General features: G+C 33.2%; 3 protein-coding genes across 3 annotated transcripts; 2 read left to right on the forward strand and 1 right to left on the reverse strand.

Annotated features, from left to right (window-relative positions):
* Window positions 1–552: 552 nt before the first annotated feature.
* On the forward strand, window positions 553–7,655 carry Snx17 (sorting nexin 17). Its single transcript, XM_077429651.1, has 8 exons — window positions 553–756; window positions 3,965–4,157; window positions 4,251–4,605; window positions 4,690–4,852; window positions 4,935–5,141; window positions 5,238–5,408; window positions 5,543–5,716; window positions 5,806–7,655. The coding sequence occupies exons 1-8, from the start codon at window positions 694–696 to the stop codon at window positions 5,953–5,955; spliced, it is 1,476 nt and encodes a 491-aa protein (XP_077285777.1). The 5' UTR covers window positions 553–693; the 3' UTR covers window positions 5,956–7,655.
* Window positions 7,656–7,788: 133 nt separating this feature from the next.
* On the reverse strand, window positions 7,789–9,545 carry LOC143910985 (cytochrome b-c1 complex subunit 7-like). Its single transcript, XM_077429652.1, has 3 exons — window positions 8,492–9,545; window positions 8,232–8,279; window positions 7,789–8,161 (listed from the first exon to the last, which is right to left on the reverse strand). The coding sequence occupies exons 1-3, from the start codon at window positions 8,523–8,525 to the stop codon at window positions 7,908–7,910; spliced, it is 336 nt and encodes a 111-aa protein (XP_077285778.1). The 5' UTR covers window positions 8,526–9,545; the 3' UTR covers window positions 7,789–7,907.
* A 241-nt stretch (window positions 9,546–9,786) lies between these two features.
* Lipt1 (Lipoyltransferase 1) lies at window positions 9,787–14,082 on the forward strand. Its single transcript, XM_077429653.1, has 4 exons — window positions 9,787–11,296; window positions 11,724–11,831; window positions 12,676–12,889; window positions 13,188–14,082. The coding sequence occupies exons 1-4, from the start codon at window positions 10,781–10,783 to the stop codon at window positions 13,625–13,627; spliced, it is 1,278 nt and encodes a 425-aa protein (XP_077285779.1). The 5' UTR covers window positions 9,787–10,780; the 3' UTR covers window positions 13,628–14,082.
* Window positions 14,083–21,821: the final 7,739 nt, after the last annotated feature.

A 21,821-nucleotide genomic window follows, 5' to 3' on the forward strand; every position in this document is an offset into this window, starting at 1 on the left:
GACGTATTCATACTCCATTCGCGCATTTACGCATTCATGCGCGTCCATATAGAATGTACTGAAGAATACTGTCCGTACTTGCAGGATTCGGGTCGTGCTGGATAGGTATGAACAGACCTTAAACAGATTTCATATTTCACTGCTTTATAAAACTTTTTGAATACGTACTTTGTTATCTATGCAATGAGAATAACCTTCTAAACATAGTCAAGCAATATTGGCATATTATTTTCCGCAATAATATGTAATTAAATTTCACGTTTTTCAAAATTTACTTAAGGGTACGGAAATTTTGGATTTTTCACGAAGGAGCACTACGTCTCTGGATTTCACGAGAGGGAGCAGCATTTTGAGTCCTGTTACTAATAATTGATATTGTAATTGTTGTCAATTCTAATCTAAGTGATTAACAGCTGCCATGCGATCAATTACTAGTGTTTCTTCTTTTTAAAAGTGCACGTTTAAATATTGAAAACCGTCTAAAACCTTATCAAACAATATCTTTACGGGCAAAATGAAAACGAAAGGGCAACAAGCATGGCCGTGGAATGTGGTGTTATTGGTATATTGTGTAGTAGAAAGTGAATGTCAGCTGTCAGTGTGTGCGCGGCCACAGTTGGATAAGACGGGCGTCGGGGCTCCGGTGTCGAGGGGCTACGCGGGGGCCCACGAAGGGCGCACCACCCATTTGCCATGCATTTCTCTTTACCGGACGCGAGACATCTCGCTGCAGACGACAAAGCGCCAGCATATGTGGTAACCAAGTTGACTACACCTGTTTATAAATTAACCACAACTTCCCCATACATTACCCCACTGAACACAAACCGCGTTTCTCGACTATTCATATTATGTTTTTGGCTCGTTATCTGTATAAAAATAGTATTGTAGGTGCTAAATTTTCGCCAATTCGATTTACTATCTAGATGAATTTTTTTCACTGCAAACCTCTTATAAACCTTTTTCATAATATTCAAACACTATTTCAAGTGCTTAACTTTCACTATATTATAAGAATTTTATAATTGTTTACCGACTGCTGTATGTTTAATTTTTTTTTTATTGATTTTAATACTTATATCAGCTTAATTCTGGAGTTTTCTTGGAAATTTCAATCCTCTTTCCAGTTAATTCTATTACAAAAAATAAAGAAAGAGATAACTAGAAAGAGAATAACTAGAAAGAGGATGTAGTGTAACAGTATGGAAGGTTAAAGTATTAAGTCTAGGTAAATTCAAGTGTATCAAAATTTCAACATAGGAATACAATATTAATATAGGTATTTTAAACCATTAAATACAGCTAATACGATTTTAAACCAAATTGTATCAAATTAAAATTCATATGAGAATTTGCGATGTTTTAAAAATTCATGATTATGGCCTGGTTTCTAAACAATTTCAAATATTTGTATAACTCATCCTTGTAATACATATACATATGTGAAATATATTTCAACAACTCCAAATATACATTATTTTTTCACACTGTCGAGAATAAATTTTCCCGGGTATAAATTTTCTATGAGCGCTTATTTAAAAATGTTGTTTTTATACTCTTGGTATGCATAGGTCGCTGGAAATGTTGATATTTTATGGTTATCTTATCAGCACTCCCGTTGCATGTGCATTTTTAGCGTGTGGAATTGCACGAACACGACTAACAATAAACAGACGCTCGGAACCAATTGAATTACGAGTTCGTTGTATAGGTGCTGTGTGCCACACCAAATTGATATACAATGGTGTACTAAAATACATGTATATTTTTATCGTTCATTTCGAATAATGTTTGATAATGGTGTTATTCAGATAGTAGATTTATCAATTACTGACTCGAGTCATTAATGTAGTATATTTTTGTATGTTTGTTTTCAACACAATTTTGTACTCTTGCACTTATCACTAGGAATTGGTTGATAATTCTGTATTATTTTGCTGTTTTATTAATATGTATTTGCGCACAGCTAATTGAATAATCTCACCTTGAGAACGATCGTCGTGTTTTGTAATTAATAAAATTGAGCACGTTTTATTCTTATTTTAACTCACTATGGACCGTAAACACATACGCTGTGTTTTTAAAGAAATTCCATTCAAAGGCCGTCAACACAAAGTGTGTGTTCTTAAATCCTCCAAACTTCATTAAAAAAAAGTATTATTTAAAAGATTTAGTTTAAAACTTCCATTCATAATTAAAAATATATTCATACTAGCTGTATTAACCGGCTTCGCTCGGTATTTGTAATATAAACCGCTTAAACATGACTTATCTAATAGTAAACATTTTATTCAATTTATTTGAATAGTTTTATTTTATATAAATTTATTTGAATAGTTTTATTTTATATAAATTTATTTGAATACTCATTTGTTTTTTTTTATTAAATTGACTCTCACGAACAAACAAAAATTTATACTCTTTCGAAATTATATGTATACCAGAATCCGAAGAGAAATCGGGTAGGGCTTCGCTCTCTAGGAGGGTTCGCCCCCAAGGACTTCGAATCCTTTGAATCGAAAAAAATCGAATCGGCACCTATGAATCGAAAAAAAATAAAGTAAAAATCGAACGTGTTGTTCCCACCCAACCAACCAATGTTACATACAAAGTCTCTTTCGAAATTATATATTAGATACACTAGTATTGTACCCGATGAAATATCATCGCATGGGTGTTGGCATATTAAGGTATTAAATAAAAAAAAAAAAAAAAGAAATGTGTCGGTCCTGTGTTCGATCCGCATGTGGTCGATTTTTTCCAAATACCTTTTAAATATATTTAATTTAATATTTATATTTAATTGTTTAATATGAAAGAAAAATGGTAAAAACTGCCTACTTACCTACATATGAACAATATAAAACACAAATAGAAAAAAAAAAATATATATATATATATATAAATTAATTAAATAAATAAATTTTCAATAAATGGCGCTAAATGCTCAGAGACTTAGCGCCGTCTATTATCCTAGAGGAAGCATTGGTAGTGAACAGTATATATAGAAGTTTTTTTCTTTCGTAATTATATTCGTACATTTTATTGGCAGTGGTTTGGCTGTGACGTACATGTATGTCGAATCGAAACGACTATTATTGTACGGAGAGTGTTATCTCAGATACACACACAGAATAGCGATATTATATTTCTATGGTATAACTTTTTTTCCAAGGAATTTATCGATAATATTCAGAAATGATTTCAAATCCACAGATATCGACATTGACTAGTTTTTTCTCGTGTTGCATACTTTTTAAATTGAATTATTTTATTAAAATGAATAATGTAATAAGAAAGATATAGTTTACTAGTGGTTTTACCCGGCTTCGCTCGGTATTTGTAATATAAAACGCTTAAACATGGCGAAACAATCTATTAGTAAACATTTATGTATTTGAATCGATGTCGATATAGTCATCATAGAAACTTTGATGTATTTTCGATGTTCCCAACCAACCTTACATACATACAAAATCTCTTTCGACATTATATATTAGATTACGTAAAAATGTATATAAATTTCATACAAAATTGAATACAGCGATCACCACATATTGAGAAATAGTGATATGAACATTTATAAGATCAAAGGCAATTTTCAATTTAATTCATTGAAAGGTTTAGCATTTATGTTCAATTTATAAAATCTATTATTTTTGCCGTTACTTGCGAAAAATATGCAGACTCTCATAGAGAGTTTTCGGAATATTCGGGCGGTCCATAATGAGTCAATATATGTACATATATCATATAAATTTGATATTAATATTTGTAATCTTACATAATTTTAAATGTTTTTATTTTACCACATTGTGGTCAGATTGCTGTGTACAGCAATTTAACTGAAAAAATGGTGATGTTTTTACCATTTAAATGTTGTGGTATCTATTAACTAGGATGTGCTTATTCTATATGTGTATGTATGTAGTTTTATCTATATCTGTATGTTGTTTTGTTTTAGGGCTATAATATTCATATAAACGGAAATTTTCATTGTACAGTGAGATACCGACAATTACATAGTCTTCATGCTCAACTTCATCAACAATATCCCACACTTAAACTTCCACATTTTCCTCCAAAAAAAATTTTACCCTTGACAAATACGAAAGTCGAAGAGCGGCGACTTTTACTGGAAAGATATTTACAACTTGGTAATTTCATTAATTTTAGCTCATACATTTGTACATATGTAGATAGGTTTCGTATTTATTAGTCATGAAAACTAACAAATTGCTTTTGTTTAGTTGGCCAAAATTCAATACTGTCGAATTCTGATCTCTTGATTGGTTTCCTTGCATCTGCGCAGCAAGAAATTTTTCAAGAAAAACATGAAGGAGTACCAATGGACGTTCATTTCATGACTGGTCTGAGGATACCGTTGATTGTGTCATCGGCGGATCGTTCTGATGTAGTATTAGAAAATGCTTGCTCGCACATACTATTACCGGCAGATTTGATAAAATATTTTTCATTATATATAGTTGAAATTGATGATGTAACGAATGAAATGGTTGTTTTAAAAAAACTTGAAGACTTTGAATCACCTTACATATCATTGAAAATGTTCAAATCTAATCATAAAATTTGTATAAGGAAAAGGTACATAATTTTATACAGATTGGTCAATTATCGCTGATGTCATGAATATAATGTGTTTTATCGATTATTTGTGTAATGTTGTAGTTATTGGGACACGACATATGATATTGAATTGATGTGTGATCGAGTAGCATTAGAATTATTGTACGCACAAACTGTTGCCGAAGTCTCAGCCGGATGGATAACGGCTACTCCTGCAATTTTGGACCATTTGCAAAAATGTCAATTGAACAATCAAAAAAAGGAAGTATGTTATCAATGAAATTATTAGTGTTTGGTTGTCTATATTGAATTTATGAATACAAACATATTATCAATGTTACTTTTAGTATTTGGAACTAGCTCGTCTTCAAAGACACTATGGCTATGTAATGGCTGGTCAAGGATTTGCTGAATGGGGCTCGGGAGGAGCTAGCAAAGGATATGCACAAATTTTACTCGGCCACTCTGGGCTTTTACTGTTGACGCAAGACCATCATGAGGCATATTTTAAAGTTATTCGAATGAGGTGTTGGCGTATTACAACTTTACACTCGGTAATTAATGACTCGTTGCATACATACATATATTACTATAATGTATGTTTTATGTGTGTACATTTTTATAAAATTTCACGAATTGTGTTTTTACAGGAAGATGATGAGGATCGATCTCAAAATGGTCATGCTCAAAATGGTAGTGAGCATACTAATTCAAACGAGCCAAAGCTAGAATTATCTTTTGAGTATTTGATGAACAAAGATTCTTTGCAATGGGTGACCATTCATAGCGAACGAGCTATGTTTATGAGCGTATGCCTTCAGGTAATTTATTTATGTTTTTCAATAATTCTTATCCATACATTATTTATAGGTACATTTGTATGTTTGTAGCTGTTTTGTTGTATCTATAACAGGAGTCGATTTATTTTGAATTTGTATAATGCTTTAACTTTTAGGCAGTTGTTGATGAACTTATGTGTCAAAAGAATTATGGCGGGCTTCATGGAAATAGTGAACGAAGTACAGTGTATCGAGGAACATCTAAGAAAAACAGCCTTACCTATCTGAAGAGGGATGGCTCCAGCCAAATAATCACTCCATCATCCTCTACTGATACGCTTAGTTCGGGGGTAAATATATTTCATAAGGAATAATTGGCTGTATGGAGTTAAATGAAACGATGGAATTTGTGCTATCTTTCTGTTTGCTATGATTTTAGAACGGTGATAATAGCAGACCTGTGACATCTCCGAAAGAAAAGTTTTCTATCAGGAAGCTTTCTGAAAAGTTTGCGAGTGTGTCTTTTCGATCGGGCAATGACTGTGTAGAAAATAATGCCTTTGAAGGAATTGGCGATGACGATCTCTGATTCATCTGTCGCTGTTTTCAACTACCACATTTTATATATTATAAATCGTCAATTATTTTTATAATTTTACAATATATACTTATAGAATATGTATATCATTATATTGAAATCTTTAATAATGCATAAATGTTTTTAACATATTTTTATTGAGCTCTATATATGTATAATCTCTACATTTAACCATTTTTTTTTACATTAAAATTTTGTAAATCTATTGCCATAAAAAATTAAGTAAAAATTATTTGTCATAGAATTTGAGTGCAATTCAGTAATGTGTAAATAGTGTATAAATCTGTATATTTTATTTTTGTTATATCTATTATGTGTATATGTAAATTTATCAAAAGATTAAAAGTTTACCAGGGTTATTGAACAGCTATGTATATTTTAAAGACTTTTTGTTTCTAGCTGAATCAAAGCACATTTTTGACTATGCACATTTTAAAGTAATTAACGAGTCCCACTCATCTATGTATAATGCAAATCAATGCGAATGTTTTCGTTACAATAATTACATGTTAAATTGACTTTTATTGTTTTATATAATAGTAACGATCTTCTCAAACTCACTAGTTTTAATTGGCATCAGTCATTTGTAAATTTTGGGATGAATCTTAAGACTAGATAATTGTGTATTTAAGTTCTAAAATATTTCTTTACCAAAGATTTCGATTTTGAATCTCTAAAAATTTTTGTTAAACAAAGACCTAGAGGTTTTTAAAATTTATCAGTTTCAATTTGCTTCTTTTTACTAACGTCTTCTTAGTTATTTTTATTATTTAACTATCAGATCTATCTTTGATCATTTAATTAATTTTAAATCAGTAAATTACTGAAAATGAAATATACTGTGTTTTTGATACTAATCGTTGGCTTATGCTCAAATGGTGTAAGCCATCTTAAATGCGTATTCGTTTTGGGTGAAATATTTAAATTTCGTTGAAGGTGTATTATTTTATATTAAATTAATGTTTTATTATAATTTAAACGTTGATAGTTCATTTGTGTAATTTAACATAAATATCTGTTATATTATATTATATTTAATGCATTTTTACCATCACCATTTTTCTAGAGCATTTACTAAGTACATTTATACTTAAACTGATTTTCTTTTAAGGTCTATCTGTCATTCCATCTTCTACATTTATTACTAATGAATAGACATATGAATATGGTACCTGAGCAATGTTATTGTTCGCAAATAATTTTTATTTTATGTTGGGAAAAATTGTTTCACAGTTCCTAGTGTGTCAGTATAAAGAACCCCTCACATAGGAAATACCATTATATGAAATATCAAATTGTTTTGACTAATTTGAAATTTATCATTTATATATTTTACAATATTACATCCGGAATTCTCAATATGTATGATGAAATATGACTGATTTGTTTTTATCATTGTAATAAAAACGAGGTTGAATTTTTTTCACGATCACAAAACTTCATCTATCCATACTTCGTATATACACGTGGATGAAGTAAAAATCATTCCATATCATATATATACATATATAATTACAGTCGTAAATATGCCATCAACAATACAAATGAAATATTTTCTTTAAAACTGCTGATTTTTTATAAATTGTTAAGCATCTATTGTTATTATATATACTCACTTATAATTTTTTTATAGCAATTCTCATTTAGTTTATAAACCCATCCAGATTATTCAGATGAATAAATATTATTTTAAAAAATATATAATTAATTGAATTTATTTAATGCATTTTTCAAATTTGTATAAATCTCTAATGCACTTGGTATGTGGAAATACATATTTAATCTTAAGTCGAATATTTAAAAATATAAAGTAAAAAGACAGTTCTGCTCTTCCTTAAATAATTTATTTAACACTATACAAGAAATAATGAATAATAAGACATCTAACTTTTAAATGATAAATGTAACATATTATATTCTGTTAATTAGCTCATGCATTTCAATTAATGTAAGCTGATCCATTTCTCTTTCTCTTCACGTTCTTTTTTGACTTCTTCGACGATCGGCGAGAGATAACGGTTCGCCCTATCCTGTTCGAAAGTGATCCATTCTTCCTTTGGCAATACAATTTTTTGCATTGACAGTTGAGCTGCCCTGATCATCCTGAAATTGCGTTCATCGATGATTTTATTGGGCAGCCTATTGACGGCTTCTATCACATCTGGAGTCTCGTACAAGAGGTCGTCAAAGAATAGTCCTGGATAATAAACGATGAATGTAATAAAGTCAAAACTTCATGCATTCAGAGTAGATGAATAAATACTAACCGTACTGATTGAATCCTGACTTATTAAACGCCCAACGTCTTAGCGCAGCTGTAAAATTTATATAGGTTATGTAGTCGGTGGCGATATATCAAATTTATTACTAGGATGTGACAATATTTGGGGGAATTCATAGCTTAAAATAATGGAAAAAAAATGGAAATCGGGGATTTGTGAAGTGTTAATGTCAGATTACATAACTAGAAAAAGGGTAGTGAGGGGAGGGGCTGACGAGGTTACGTGAGATGTTGAAATTTTCTTACGCATGAAGCCAGTAGCCTTCACAAGCTTTGCCATCTTTACAGCTGTAAATCCTCACCAGTCCAACCAGGAAAAACGCACTACAACCGCACTACCAACGGAGTAATGGCACTGACAGCCTGACCTGGTCAACGTGCCTAAATCGATATAATCACAGCCATACTGTCAACCCTGTTTCCAATGTTTAAAATCGATTACATAGGTATTTACATGCCTAATAATCAAGGCTATAATGTCATTGAAAAAATACAACTCCGGTTTTGACATTTTTTCACAATCCGACTACGACAGAATTTTTTTTTAAATTCCAGTCGGGTTTTTTTCCTATTTTTGATTCTATATATAATATATGATGTGAAACTTGGACACTGAACACCAAGATGCTACATAAAATCCAATGCACTCAAAGAAGTATGGAGCGCTGTATGCTTGGCATAACGAGGAAAGACAGAAAGCGGAACACGTGGGTGAGAAGTATGACAAGAGTAGTGGACATAGTGGATAGAGTGAAGAGATTGAAATGGCAATGGGCGGGTCACGTAGCTAGGAGGATGGACGAAAGGTGGACAAAAGAAGTGCTTGAATGCACCAACCAACATCAGCGCTCTTCCGAGGCTGATGTCGGTTGGTGGGGCGGCGGGGGCGGCAGGGGCATCGATGTGGTTGATGATACTCCGAGCTGGACTGTGAGTCGTTGTGGCTCGTGGAGGTGTTGTAGCTCTAACGCCCGTCTCGGCGTGACGACGCTCGTGGGGACGGACGGGGCCTTGATGATGATGATGATGATGGTGCTGAGGTGGTGTATGTCTTGTGGTGCTGGATGACCGTTCTATGTGTAGTGGATCGCGCATGACTCCACATCCAGCTGTCAAGATCGTCGTCTCATTCGCTCCCCCATTTTTTTAAAGCACCTATGGGAACTAGTCTTATTGTGAAGGTCTTCTTCACCACCAGTCCGCCATGTATTTCTTCTTCACCACCAGTCCGCCAATATTCTCGAAGGTTTCGATGACGATGACGACGACGAGATTCCTACACACCTGTCATCGACGTTGTGGCTGGGCTCCAGTCGATAGGTAGGTAGGTAGGTAGGTAGGTAGCCGTGTCTGCTCGTTTATTGTCACCCGCGGGCCGCGACGCGTGTTGATGGCGATGGGGGCGCGGCGGGTAGCTTCCCCGCCTGGCTCGGCGAGGCAGGGATGAGCGGCATGTTGAAATTGATCGAGGCTGCGTGGCTCGATGTCGGGGGTCACCAGTATGGAGGATGAACGAATGAGACGACTGGCATGTTAATGCACGTGTTTATTATATGACAGCTGAAGACAGAGTGAGTAGCGGCTCTCCGAACCCAGCCGGGTTGGTCCCCACTCGCAGGAAGGCAACCAAACTCGACCATGTCGTATAAGCGAGCCGCCACAACATATACAATAAGCTCATATAAATAATCAACTACTCCCACTTCGATTCTGGTTTTATTCTACAATTCTACGACTCTGACTGTATAGCCTTGTTTGTAATAATCATAACACAGATTGGATTATAAAATATTAGATTGGAAATGAATATTGCGCTTATTTTTTCAAGAATCAACAATCTTCCAATATTCTGCTCTCAATAGATAAGAGATCGAAGTGAAATATACTCATTAGGCTAGACCTAGAGTAGATACATCATAAATACTGAAAAGTTTTGATCTTATAAGTAATATTAATAATTTAGTATTAGATAAGAGTTGAGGCGGAGATGGTCGTTGTAAAAAGTGTGGGGTCGTGAGACGTCGCGTTATCTGTCAGGTGAGGTTCGGGATCGGGAGGGGCGGGGGGCGGGGGGCGAGGGGCGAGGCGCGCTGCGGGGCGCCACTATATAAAGGCATGCGGGGCCCCCGAGGAGCCACCCGCTGCCGCGACGCCGAGCCGAGAGAGTCGCCGCCGACCCGCAACACCCCGACCTTCGCAACACAGGAATGCTCAGAGAAGTGCGCGACTGCTTAGGCATCAGGGTTCGCTCCAACTCGCTGCACCAAACCTGGAAGTGGCTGCACCAAACTATCGCCCTCCACGAATACCTGGTGACCCTCGCCGTCGCTGACACGGACGTCCCTGCCCTCATCCCCCATCACGGACACCACCACTAGACCCACGCTCACGCCCACACCCCAACCCCAACCCCAACCCCCACCCCTGACACATTTCGTATAGAGACTAAAACGTCACAAGTACCTGTGATCTTCACTCATACTTACAACACACACACACCCACACACGCACACTATTTACATTTCAACATCCAAAATGGCACTGTTCAGATCGTGTGCCCTTAGGGTGAATTCGTTCCCCGCTTCTCTCCGAGTACTCTCCAAGCCGATGCAGGTGCAGATGCAGTATTCCACTCAGAAGACGGCCGACACGGACATCGTGAAATCGGTTCTCATCTCGCAGTCTACAGATATATTCACGAACCTCGCACTGGAGGACTGGCTGTACAAGAATTCAAACTTTTCAAATCAACACGTTTTGTTGCTGTGGCGCAACGAACCGTGTGTCGTCATCGGCAGACATCAGAACGCTTGGACCGAAGCTAATTTACCGTACTTGGCAGAGACGGGAATTCCTTTGGCTCGTCGTAACAGTGGAGGAGGAACCGTCTTCCACGATAGAGGCAATCTTAATTTGTCTTTCTTCACAACCAAAGAGCACTACGACAGGAAGTACAATTTGGATCTGATCGTTAGGGCTCTCTTTAGAGAGTTTGGAGTCAACGCATCCATCAACGAGAGACAAGATGTCGTCGTGAAAGACAAATATAAAGTATCCTTTTTCACAATAACTTTTTTTTTATTATCATGTTTTCAGTAAGCTACCTTTCAAACCGATGACATTATTCAACATAAATTAAAATTTTATTCGAATACTGAAAAGTATTCTTCATCTTTTGTACAATAATACTTCATATTTGAGGCAAATAGCTTAAAATTTGTCTCAATATTACATATATATGAAGAGCACTAACAACCAGACACCTTCTTTAAATTTTGTTAGTTCTGTATATGGAATTTCAGTTGTACGAAAATTTGTAGAATTCGCTCAATAGTAAAATTTGTACTTTATCCCTAATTGCACAAAACCAAATTTTTTTCAGTAGTTTTTCGTTTCAATATAAATATAGTATTAAAATCATATTATAATTGTAATAAAACTCTTTACAATAGTATTATTCCTTAATGCATATTGTAAGATCTCCGGCACTGCTGCAAAACTCGGAAGGCCATCGGCGTATCATCATTGTACCCTTCTGGTCAATTCTAACAAGATAAGCCTCAGCAAAGCCTTGGCGAAACATGAGGTAAGATATATACATTTAAATAATAATATTTCACATAGGTATTTCATGATATCATTTTCTCATTCCAAACATATGTAATATTCGTTGAAAATTTAACAAGAATCGCATATTTGACTTGAAATTTCTTTTCATTAATGTTGTTGAGGTATGTACATAAACACGGTTTAAACATGTGTGTAAATAAGCTCGACATGTTTGTATTATGATATGAAAGTGCGTGAATCTTATCGCAGTACCACATGCAACGTGCACGTTCTCTCCTCGTGATTTTTCTCGTTGCTTCGTGTTATTTCAGTTTGTTCATTGTTAAATAATTTTGTTTATACATGTGTTTTATACAGAAGACATTTCTCGCTCATTTGCCCTCTGGAGCTCAAAGTGTAAAATGATTTTTCAAGATAATGTTGACCTTCTTGCCACCATGTCTTTTTGATAACACGAAAATTTCCTCAATTACATATGTATGCTCATCCAAGTTTTTTATTTTAACGAGTGTGTATATCTTCTTATTGTATTTCATTTGCTTGGTGTGTTTTTAGCCATACTTTATTTGTCTAACGATATATACATTTGCACAATTGTTTATAACGTGTAGAGACAACCTCATTTTTTATTAATTTGTTTATTTTTTTTTATATCATTGAATACACATTCATATTGTTATCAAACGGAATGGTTTCACTTTTGTAATGAATTGAATTGGCACATATTTTCTTTTATTAATTGTTATTAATACTGCCCGCTGAGTAGATAATACATGTGTATATTTATATTTGTTATTATAAACTTCAGTATTTGTGTAGAAAATGTCAGCATTTTCAAATTGGATGTTCTGTATTTTCAGTCTGGTATCAAATCATATGCTACCCCATCTGTGAGATCTCCTATTCGTAATTTGTGCGAGGAAAATCCACGTATAACCGTTGATGGTCTTCAAACAGCTATCGGATGGGAATTCTTACGTACTCCTGCTTTTAAAATGGTAGACGGTGGACCCGAGCTCATTTCAAAGCAGAGAGGCTTCCAGTTCGTCAATCCTAACGACAATTGGTTCCCTGGTGAGTCAAAAATTGTTTATTTTTTATTATTGAATTTTGAAAATGAAGTATTTAACGTCACTTATTATATGAAACGATCTAGAAAAATCTTATTTGTTTGTAGTTGTATTAACCAAATACTTATCTTTATTAACCTTTATACTTGCATGTGATATAATATTTTTGTTATTATTGTGAATTTTCGCCGAGACTAAAACACGAGCCTCAAATGTGTTATCAGTGTCGTTCGAATATTGTATTTTTAGCTATTAAATTTATCTCGATTGGTTTCACAATAAAATTTTATTTATTTTTGTAGGCATAAACAAAATTCGAGAAGAGTTTGTTAGTTGGGAATGGCGTTTTGGCAGAACTCCCGACTTCAGCATCAGCCGTTCGTTTACTGTTCCCGTCAACCTATTGACTTCGACCAACTCGATGGATCAGTTTGTTCTCAAAGAGCAAGATAGCCAGAAATTGCGCATTGATATGGCCGTGGAAAAGGGGCTGATCAGTGACGTTACGCTCAACATTCCTCCGGGATTGATGCCTTCTGGATTTCACGGCGAAGCTTCGGTGGTAACTCATCTTAAAGGGAAGAAGTTTACGCCAGAGTCGCTCGCTTTCCTTCAAGACGCTTTGCAAACTTTACACCTCGATGGCGAGGCCGGTCCCAACAAAGAGAGAGAAGATGGAAAACTCACCGAAAGAGAGCAATTCGTAGCAAAGTGCTTTGACCAAGTTATGAATACTGTTTGATATGAACCCGATAATTCAGATGAAGACAACTGATTTTTTGGATCGGCGATATTTTTAATTTTTCCATATGCTAACGCTACATAAATATACATGCATATACATATTATCTTCTAAAATTGTAGTAACTGTTGTATCATCGGTAATATTAAATTCAAAATGTAAATTGTGCCTTCATAATTTTTAATCAAATAGGATTAAAATCATTTTATTATAAGTAAGACTGATACATTATTAATTGTTATTTATTAATTTTTTATTTGTGATCATGTTGTGCTGTCTGGATTATCGGGATATTTAAACAAATTAATGATGAATTTTAACAGTGACTTTCGAGTTTCGTTTCTTTAAATTGAAGTATTTCAATCAATGGATACTCGTAACAGAAATATGAGTTACAATTATTTCTTAATATGCGCCATATTTCTATATATATATATATATATATATATATATATATATATATATATATATATATATATATATTTTTTTTTAATTAAAAAACGTTTCTCAGTGAACTTTATAAAGTGAGGTTAGGATTTGTTTTGTACATATATTTGGTATTTGTAGCATTTAGCGCTTCCCGATTTTCTTCCTTCATGCACTCATTTATAATTTTTTAGTTAATTGCTTTTTCTTATAATTTAGGTATGTTTAAATGTATATGTATTTATTTTTAATCCCATCTGTCGAATTAAGTTCTCGACGGATGAAACAAGAATGCATCATATCATTTGTTTTAATGTGTTTTATTAATTATTTCTGCTTTATTATAACAAAAGTTGGTTAGTATTTGTTTTAGTTTCGATGATAAGGGGTTCCGTATATCGCGGAAAGAACTTAATTTTGAGGTCAAATGATAAACTTCTAGACATCTATACAAACAATGTAATCGAGTGCGTTGTACTCGATAAGAATAAATTTCGATGTTTATATTGTTTCGTGTTTTGGTTTTTTCTTCCAAATAATTTGCACATGATGTTTGCTGTTTGCATTTTTAACAAATAACGAATTAATACACGAAATTTTGTTTTCTTTTAATTTGCATTTGCTTTTTTTTATTGTTTCTAACGATGAAAGTCCCCCGTTTTTATCATTTTTATGGGAAATGTGTCAATTATATTTAGTTTTACGTTAGTATAGTGTTTGTTTTGTGCTTTTAATTTGAAATAAGGTATGTTATGAATAATATTTTATAGTTGTTTAAACTAATTTGAATGCTGTAGTATTTTTTTTTTTTGATAAGATTAAGTGATGTTTTATCACAATATTATTTTCATGTATATTGGAGTGTTACATGGCTCAGTTGTTTTAAAGAGAATTGGTGTTTATGAAATATATATTTTTATTCCTAATATTGTATTTTAATTTGTACATACATATATGCAATGTATTTTACATGCGTAGGTACCTCTTTTATCCTTTTCATACTACAATATCCATTGTAATAGATTTGAATAATGCTGGCAGGGATAAACCATGTGTGCATTGCTTTTCCAAATTGATTTTGATTGTATTTTTGCACATAAAAATATATATACATATGTATATATACTGAAAAAAAAATCAATTGCACATCTCCTTGGAAATTCATCAAATATTACATAAGATATACTTATTTCTACGATAAATGGCAACATGGTATGTATAACATTGATTTTATATTTTCGAAAGGGGCTTAGGAGCTTTTATTATAAAAAAGCTCTTAATGAGCAGTATGTTCTGGTGTTTTTAATTTTTTTGTGTTTTCATGCATAAACATTGGTTCAGATTCGATCTATACAAGAAAAAAGTTGTAAGAGAAAAAGTGATGGAAATTATAAGTCACACAAGAGGTCATCAAAGGTGAATAATAAATTTGTCATAGTAGAAGAATGTTGTTTTAATTGTTTATTGTCGAATCGTTTTATTTGACGTGTTGCTTTCTAGCGAAGAAAAATACATACATATAGCCAAATAGATGGAATATGAAATTTATAAAGATACCTTGTCATGTACTGAACAAACTGTCATAATTTAAACATGCAAAGCAAAATAATTTAGAATACTTATATTTTAAACTAGCCGAGTCGTATGTAGTATATTTTAAAATAATTTTATCACATTCCGTGTTTTTTATCGCATTTCACTATGATCTATATTTGTATTGACCTTTATTTTATGTTTGTGATAAAATTATTATGTATTTCTTTAGTATTCTGCAAATTAGGCTGGACGCATGAATGATAAGATTAAAGATATAAAAATATATTTTTCAATTTCTTTCTGGTGGTTTACAATGCTATATTTTTCTTGAGTGATTCCATTTCGCAATTTATTTGTATTTTCGTATTTAGCGATTAAAACGCATTTTTGAATCGTTTGTTTTTAAATTTAATTTTTTATGAACAGTTCAGTTGTTTTGTTTTCTTTCGATTAAAGAATAACTAAAATACTATTGCTGTTTATTTGAAGAGCTAAAAAAGTACCTGAAAGAAATGTTACATCACAACCAAGTATGTAGATCATAATATAAAATGCTTATCTTGTCTTTATAATAATTAAATTGTGATTCTAATCAGTTAAAATAGATGATAATGATCATTTGCGAACAGCCTTGGAAAACCTTGAATTAACTTTATCAACCATGGCAAAAAATAGGCAAATTTTCGAATTTCGAGATCTGCAACATTTGATAATGATTATCCACTCATACTTGCCTCCAACTTTTAAAATCCTCCAAAGGTTTTATTTAATACAATAATATATATCTATTCTCGAGTAATTAAAAATATTTAAATACAATTTAAAGAAACGGAATACTTATTTTCCGTTTCTGCTTATTTAGTAACAATTGGTTCCGGTAAATAATTAGTGTACTACATAAAACCCTTTATGCTGAATACATCTTTGTCCTTTTTTATTTCCTATGATCTTATTATTTCGACAAGTTCTGCTATATTTTTTTGCAAATATGGGATACACCGGTATCGATCACTGTCAAGCAATAGTCCGAAGGGTCGAATTGGTATATATCACCGTCAAGCAAGTATAAACAATACTATAGAATTTCAACGAGACCGCTCCAATGAATAGACGGTCCCATGTATATACCACACGATACCGCGTATATGACCGTCGTCTAACATGTTTTTTCTGTATGTTTAAAACTATCTAAAAAAAATATCCCACGTACAACATCCCGCATCCCGCGCTGTGTGTTCGCGCCCTAAGGGCGAAAACACACTCAGTGGTATGGGATGTCACGTGTCCTTGGCTTCCCGCTGTGCACGTGCAGAATGAATATGTTTGGGAGGTCGCACGTGTATGCATATCCACATACAACTGACAAGTTTCTCCTACATTTCTTAAAACATAGGATTCGCCGTTATTGATCTCTGTCGAGCGAGGATAAATACAGGAATAAAATATCACTGAAAACACTCCAGGGGGTGATTTTTGGGACTGTGTACCATGAATATGGGTTAGGGGTGTTGCGTTTTTTAGCATGTTTGAAAGTATCTAAAAAAAAAAACACGTACCACGTCCCACTCAGTGTGTTTTCGCCCTAACTTTCTTTATTTATAGTTCATTCAAACCCGCTTTAACTTTTTAGATACCAGTGTTGAACTTGTATTCGGTTTAGCTGTCATTTTTTTTCTTATTTGAAAAAAGCTCTTCAAAGAATGGATCATATTACCGACATGTACATAACTACACGTTTTTCAGGGTCGATATTATTACAGGTCGTTTTTAATTAGTATGAGTGTACATATAGTGTAAATTAATTTAAATTAGTTTATATAACAATCTAAATGCGTAAATATTATTATTATAAATCGAGTGTTATTAGAGCTTTTTAGGAATCTATGACATTCAAATAGTGAGTAAATAATTTACCAATCAAGAATGGACCATCAATACTCTATTGATGTAGGTGAGTGCATACTAATTAACAGAATTAGGTGGCCAGGTTGCTTTAACCCACAAAAATGGTTCACTATTGTCAATTACTATTTTCCTACAAAGTAAGAGAGTAAAAAGAAAATTCGGATGTTACCAACTCAAGACATTGTCTATGTATTTGAGGAATGTAAGAATTAAAAAAATAGCAAAATTCGATCATGAAAGATACCGGCTATGAGAGCATTTTCGATACACATTGAGCGCAAACGTGGGGAAACTTACACAATACAAAAGTTTTACTTTCGGTTGTTCGATTTTATTCAATCTTATTTTATTATTTAATATTACTATATAATATCAATAAAATAGAAATAATTTAAAAGCTCAAAATAAAATAATGAAATACTGTTTTAAAAAAAATTACAATTTTCGGTTTACGAATTCTAGCCAAAACCTTACCAACTCTAAGTTAGTATATAAAGAATATAAATATATAATAAATTTTCAGCTTGATACCTTCAAGGGTGCGGAAAAAAAATCTCACTTCCGGTTTATTAAATTTAATGATTATTTTTTATTTTCATCACATTGATACAAGGATTATACTTGAATTTTCTTGTGAAGAGCACACATGTTCAAAGGGTCGAAAAAAATAATGGAAGAAAAGTTGAACAAAAGTAAATCAGTACCACTTCCGGTTGACGGGTACTCAACCAAATTTTTTTATATAACTGGTATTAAGCTTAAACTTTTAGATATGAAATCTCAGTTTAATACGCCGAAAGGTTTCCGAGACACACAGAAACACACACACACACATTTTTTTCTAGATCATGTAAACGTGATTTCAAATCAGTCAAAATCTCGAGTTCGAATTTTCGCATGATCACAAAACTTCATGTATTGTTACTACGTACAAGTATGAAGTAAAAATGTTGACAATAGTGAACAATTTTTGGTGGGTTAAAGCATCCAGGCCGCCTAAGTCTACTAATTACTTTCGTTACAACATACATATGTGTGTTTTATATTGATTTCAAGATATTTGTGTTTCGGAATAGATTTACGACTTAAAAATGTAATTTAAATTATCATTTTTTTTTTATTTGAACCGTATTTCTAGAGAAGGCGGCATTTTGAACTTTGACTCTTGAAGCTACTGCTCGAATTGGTCCTCGCTCGCAGGATGGCAATTTATGTAGGTTCGACCATGTCGTGTAGTATGTAGACGGTCGAACTGGATTAACCCATTTGAACCCACGCGGTCAGTTATGAACTTACACGATGTATGCCAGCGCGGTCATTCACGGCATTTTACAATTTTGCGTCGTAAAATAAAGGGATCACTCAGGCCGGCCGTAAAACCTTTCGTTACGCTTGGTTAGATGTTGGTGATGAATTTTAAGAAAGTCACACGAAATTAAATCAGTTCCTTTTGGAGTTTTGAGGGAATAACATCGAGCGCTTTTCGACTTGCAGATATGTCGAAGAGAAAACATACGTAAGTTTTTTATTTTTACATATTTTTTATTTATCTTTGTGTTTCTAATACAGTAGGACTTATTGTATAATATGCATAAGAGAAATCGCGTTTATATATCTCATATTCCTGGAAAAAAAAATCAAAAGTCGACGGAGTCGTATATGACTCCTTGGGATAATGACACATATTTTTTTCCAGAGAATGCAATTTTACTACTGCAGAGATACGGGAAGAAATTGATAATTGGGACGAGTCTCAACTTCCGGATTCCACATACATACATATTACCACCCCTGGAAACTGATATTCGGTTAAAGAAAAAAGTAGGGTGGAAATCAATCAACCATTTAGTATAAATACGTATAATAAATATATGGGTGGGGTTGATCAAATGGATAGCCATATTTATAACTATAACATAAGTATTAGAGGGAAAAAATGGTACATGCCTATTCTGTTTTGGAACATCGATGTAGCTGTGAATAACGCTTGGATTCTAAGCAAAAGTTTTGGTTGTAAATTTGATAAATTAGGATTTATCAGACAGGTAACAGAGACGTTGTGCAAGTGTTATGGTCAAAAACGAAAACAATTGGTCCCATTCAGACCCGGCAAAGTTAATCAAAATCAAAAGGAAGTTGGAAGACATTTGATATTGGTCAAACAGAAAAGGAGAAATTGTGGACACTGTAAAAATAAAACGTTTTCCGCTTGTGATAACTGTGAAATTCCATTGCATGACAAATGTTTTGTACCGTATCATAATAATTAATTATTTTGTCTTCATGTATTTTGTTTTTACGACTTTTGAACCCAAAATCTCGTTTATGACATTTCTTCTTTTAAAAGGGTGCGCCCTTTTTTTTTTTGACGATGTGTATATGTCACAATATATGTACCTACGTGTGTTATGTTATGCGATTTGAAAATATCATTTTATCGAAGAGATGCGTGTTTGTTATTTTTAAAATTAATTTTATAAATTTCTTAACAATAAAATTACAAATAACCAGTGAGAAAGTATTATAACTGATTATGTGACTCCATTGTGATTTTTGTTTTATTTTAAAAAACATGTTTCATTAGCCCCAAAGGTCGTTCACGACACCACCTTGAAAAAAAATTAAAAATGTTGAAAAATCAATTAATTATCCATCCCTATCCTACAAAAAATATTTCCCATGAAATAACTCAAAGATTTTGGAAAATAAACGAAAAAATAGTCCTGGGCACATGGGACATGTGTTTTCACGCGAGCTCTGGGTTCAAATGGGTTAACCATCCAGTAGAGTTTCCAAATACTCGACTTCATCAATTCTCCGAGTATCGAGTAGTAAAAATTGAAAATAACCGGGTATCCGGTTATATTCGACTAAATATTTTTTTTTAAACTGAAATGAGTATAAACAAGTATTAAAAAAAAGAATAAAATTATCATAAAATCAAATTTATTTCTATTTCGGAACATTACAAATATACAAAATATAAAATTATCGTGCAATTAAATTTATTTCGATTAAAAAAATATCATTTTGTTTTTTCGATCTTTTGTGAAAAATCGATTACTGAGCATTATCCGAGTATTTGGCTGAAATATCCGGTTATTGAGTATCCTCAAAAAGGCCGAGTTAGTTCCAAAAAACCACCTAAAAGAAAATGCCGGTTTTCGGTTTTTTACAAATAAAAAGCCGGTTGACCGGCTTTCACCGGTTTGAGAAAATTAAGATTTAAATTTTTATATCAAAAAAAATTGTAAATACACATATTATATTAGGCAAAAATAATTGCTTATAAATTAAATTGAGTTATGAAAATTATTAACTTCCATAAGATCAATATATATTATTTTAATAAACAATAAAATTTGTATTATATATCACAGCCGTAAAATGGCAGATCCTGAATACGCACAAATAATTAAATGATTTAAATAAGCTACTATCAAGAATATATTTAAAAAAAAATGTCTTACCTCGTACAAAAACTGTGATCGTGGAATCGTGAATAAGAACACTGCTGAGATGAATTTATGATCGAAAACGTAATGAACTATGAAATATTTCCATCTTCCAAAGTTATTTTTACATATCTGTTTTAGCTTACAACAGCAAAAGCTTGTCGAACCCAAATTATGGAAAACCCAATTTGCCGAAATTCTGAAAGACCTTGCGTAGGTTATTGAATCTACTTCGTCCATTACTAAATCTCAACCTTGTACCTTATTTGTTGTTCAAATAAATATACGATAATTCCCTAAGAAAGTTTGGATATACATGCACATTTTTTTGATATTACATAGAAATTTGAAATCCATGATTGTTAGTTTTGAGGAAAAAAAACATTAATTAAAAAAAACCTTAAAAAGCCGGTTGATCGAGCCAAAAAAGCCGGTTTTCGGTTTGATGAAAAATGGTAAAATGGCCGTCTTCGAAGTCCTAAGGCCGAGTATATCCGAGCATCGAGTACTCGGATTGGAAAATCTACCATTCAGATCTTGCTAGTGGTAATAGAAGTACTCGTAATCATCGAGAAAATCAGATAATTTTTTCGACTGGCCACGACCTCTCTCTACTGGTAAACGATCACTTTACCAGTGAATGTGGCTTAGCTTAATCGGTATTGCAGTACAATTCATTCGGTACATACAAAAAAAGTAAAAACTTGTAGTTGCCGGCCGTCGACCTGACAAGGTTTTTTCAGCAGCCGGCTGAAGATTTTCCACGGAGTTGCGGGGGTGTGAAAATCGTGCCGGAACGCTGAGAACCGGTATGGTCATCCTCCTACTCTCAATCGGTTCTTGCAGACGCCAACCATGGTGTTTCGGTTGTT

The sequence above is a fragment of the Arctopsyche grandis genome, chromosome 4, assembly GCF_051622035.1.
Source record: "Arctopsyche grandis isolate Sample6627 chromosome 4, ASM5162203v2, whole genome shotgun sequence".
NCBI classification, from domain to species: Eukaryota; Metazoa; Arthropoda; class Insecta; order Trichoptera; family Hydropsychidae; genus Arctopsyche; species Arctopsyche grandis.

Coding starts and splice junctions, on each gene's coding strand:
- LOC143910985 (XM_077429652.1), bottom strand. CDS start 8,525: ATGGCAAAGCTTGTGAAGGCTACTGGCTTCATGC. Junction 8,280..8,491: donor GAAGGCTACTGGCTTCATGC/GTAAGAAAATTT, acceptor TAAATTTTACAG/CTGCGCTAAGACGTTGGGCG. Junction 8,162..8,231: donor GTCAGGATTCAATCAGTACG/GTTAGTATTTAT, acceptor TTTATTATCCAG/GACTATTCTTTGACGACCTC.
- Lipt1 (XM_077429653.1), top strand. CDS start 10,781: ATGGCACTGTTCAGATCGTGTGCCCTTAGGGTGAATTCGTTCCCCGCT. Junction 11,297..11,723: donor TCGTGAAAGACAAATATAAA/GTATCCTTTTTC, acceptor GCATATTGTAAG/ATCTCCGGCACTGCTGCAAA. Junction 11,832..12,675: donor AAGCCTTGGCGAAACATGAG/GTAAGATATATA, acceptor CTGTATTTTCAG/TCTGGTATCAAATCATATGC.
- Snx17 (XM_077429651.1), top strand. CDS start 694: ATGCATTTCTCTTTACCGGACGCGAGACATCTCGCTGCAGACGACAAA. Junction 5,409..5,542: donor TTATGAGCGTATGCCTTCAG/GTAATTTATTTA, acceptor TTTAACTTTTAG/GCAGTTGTTGATGAACTTAT. Junction 5,717..5,805: donor CTGATACGCTTAGTTCGGGG/GTAAATATATTT, acceptor CTATGATTTTAG/AACGGTGATAATAGCAGACC.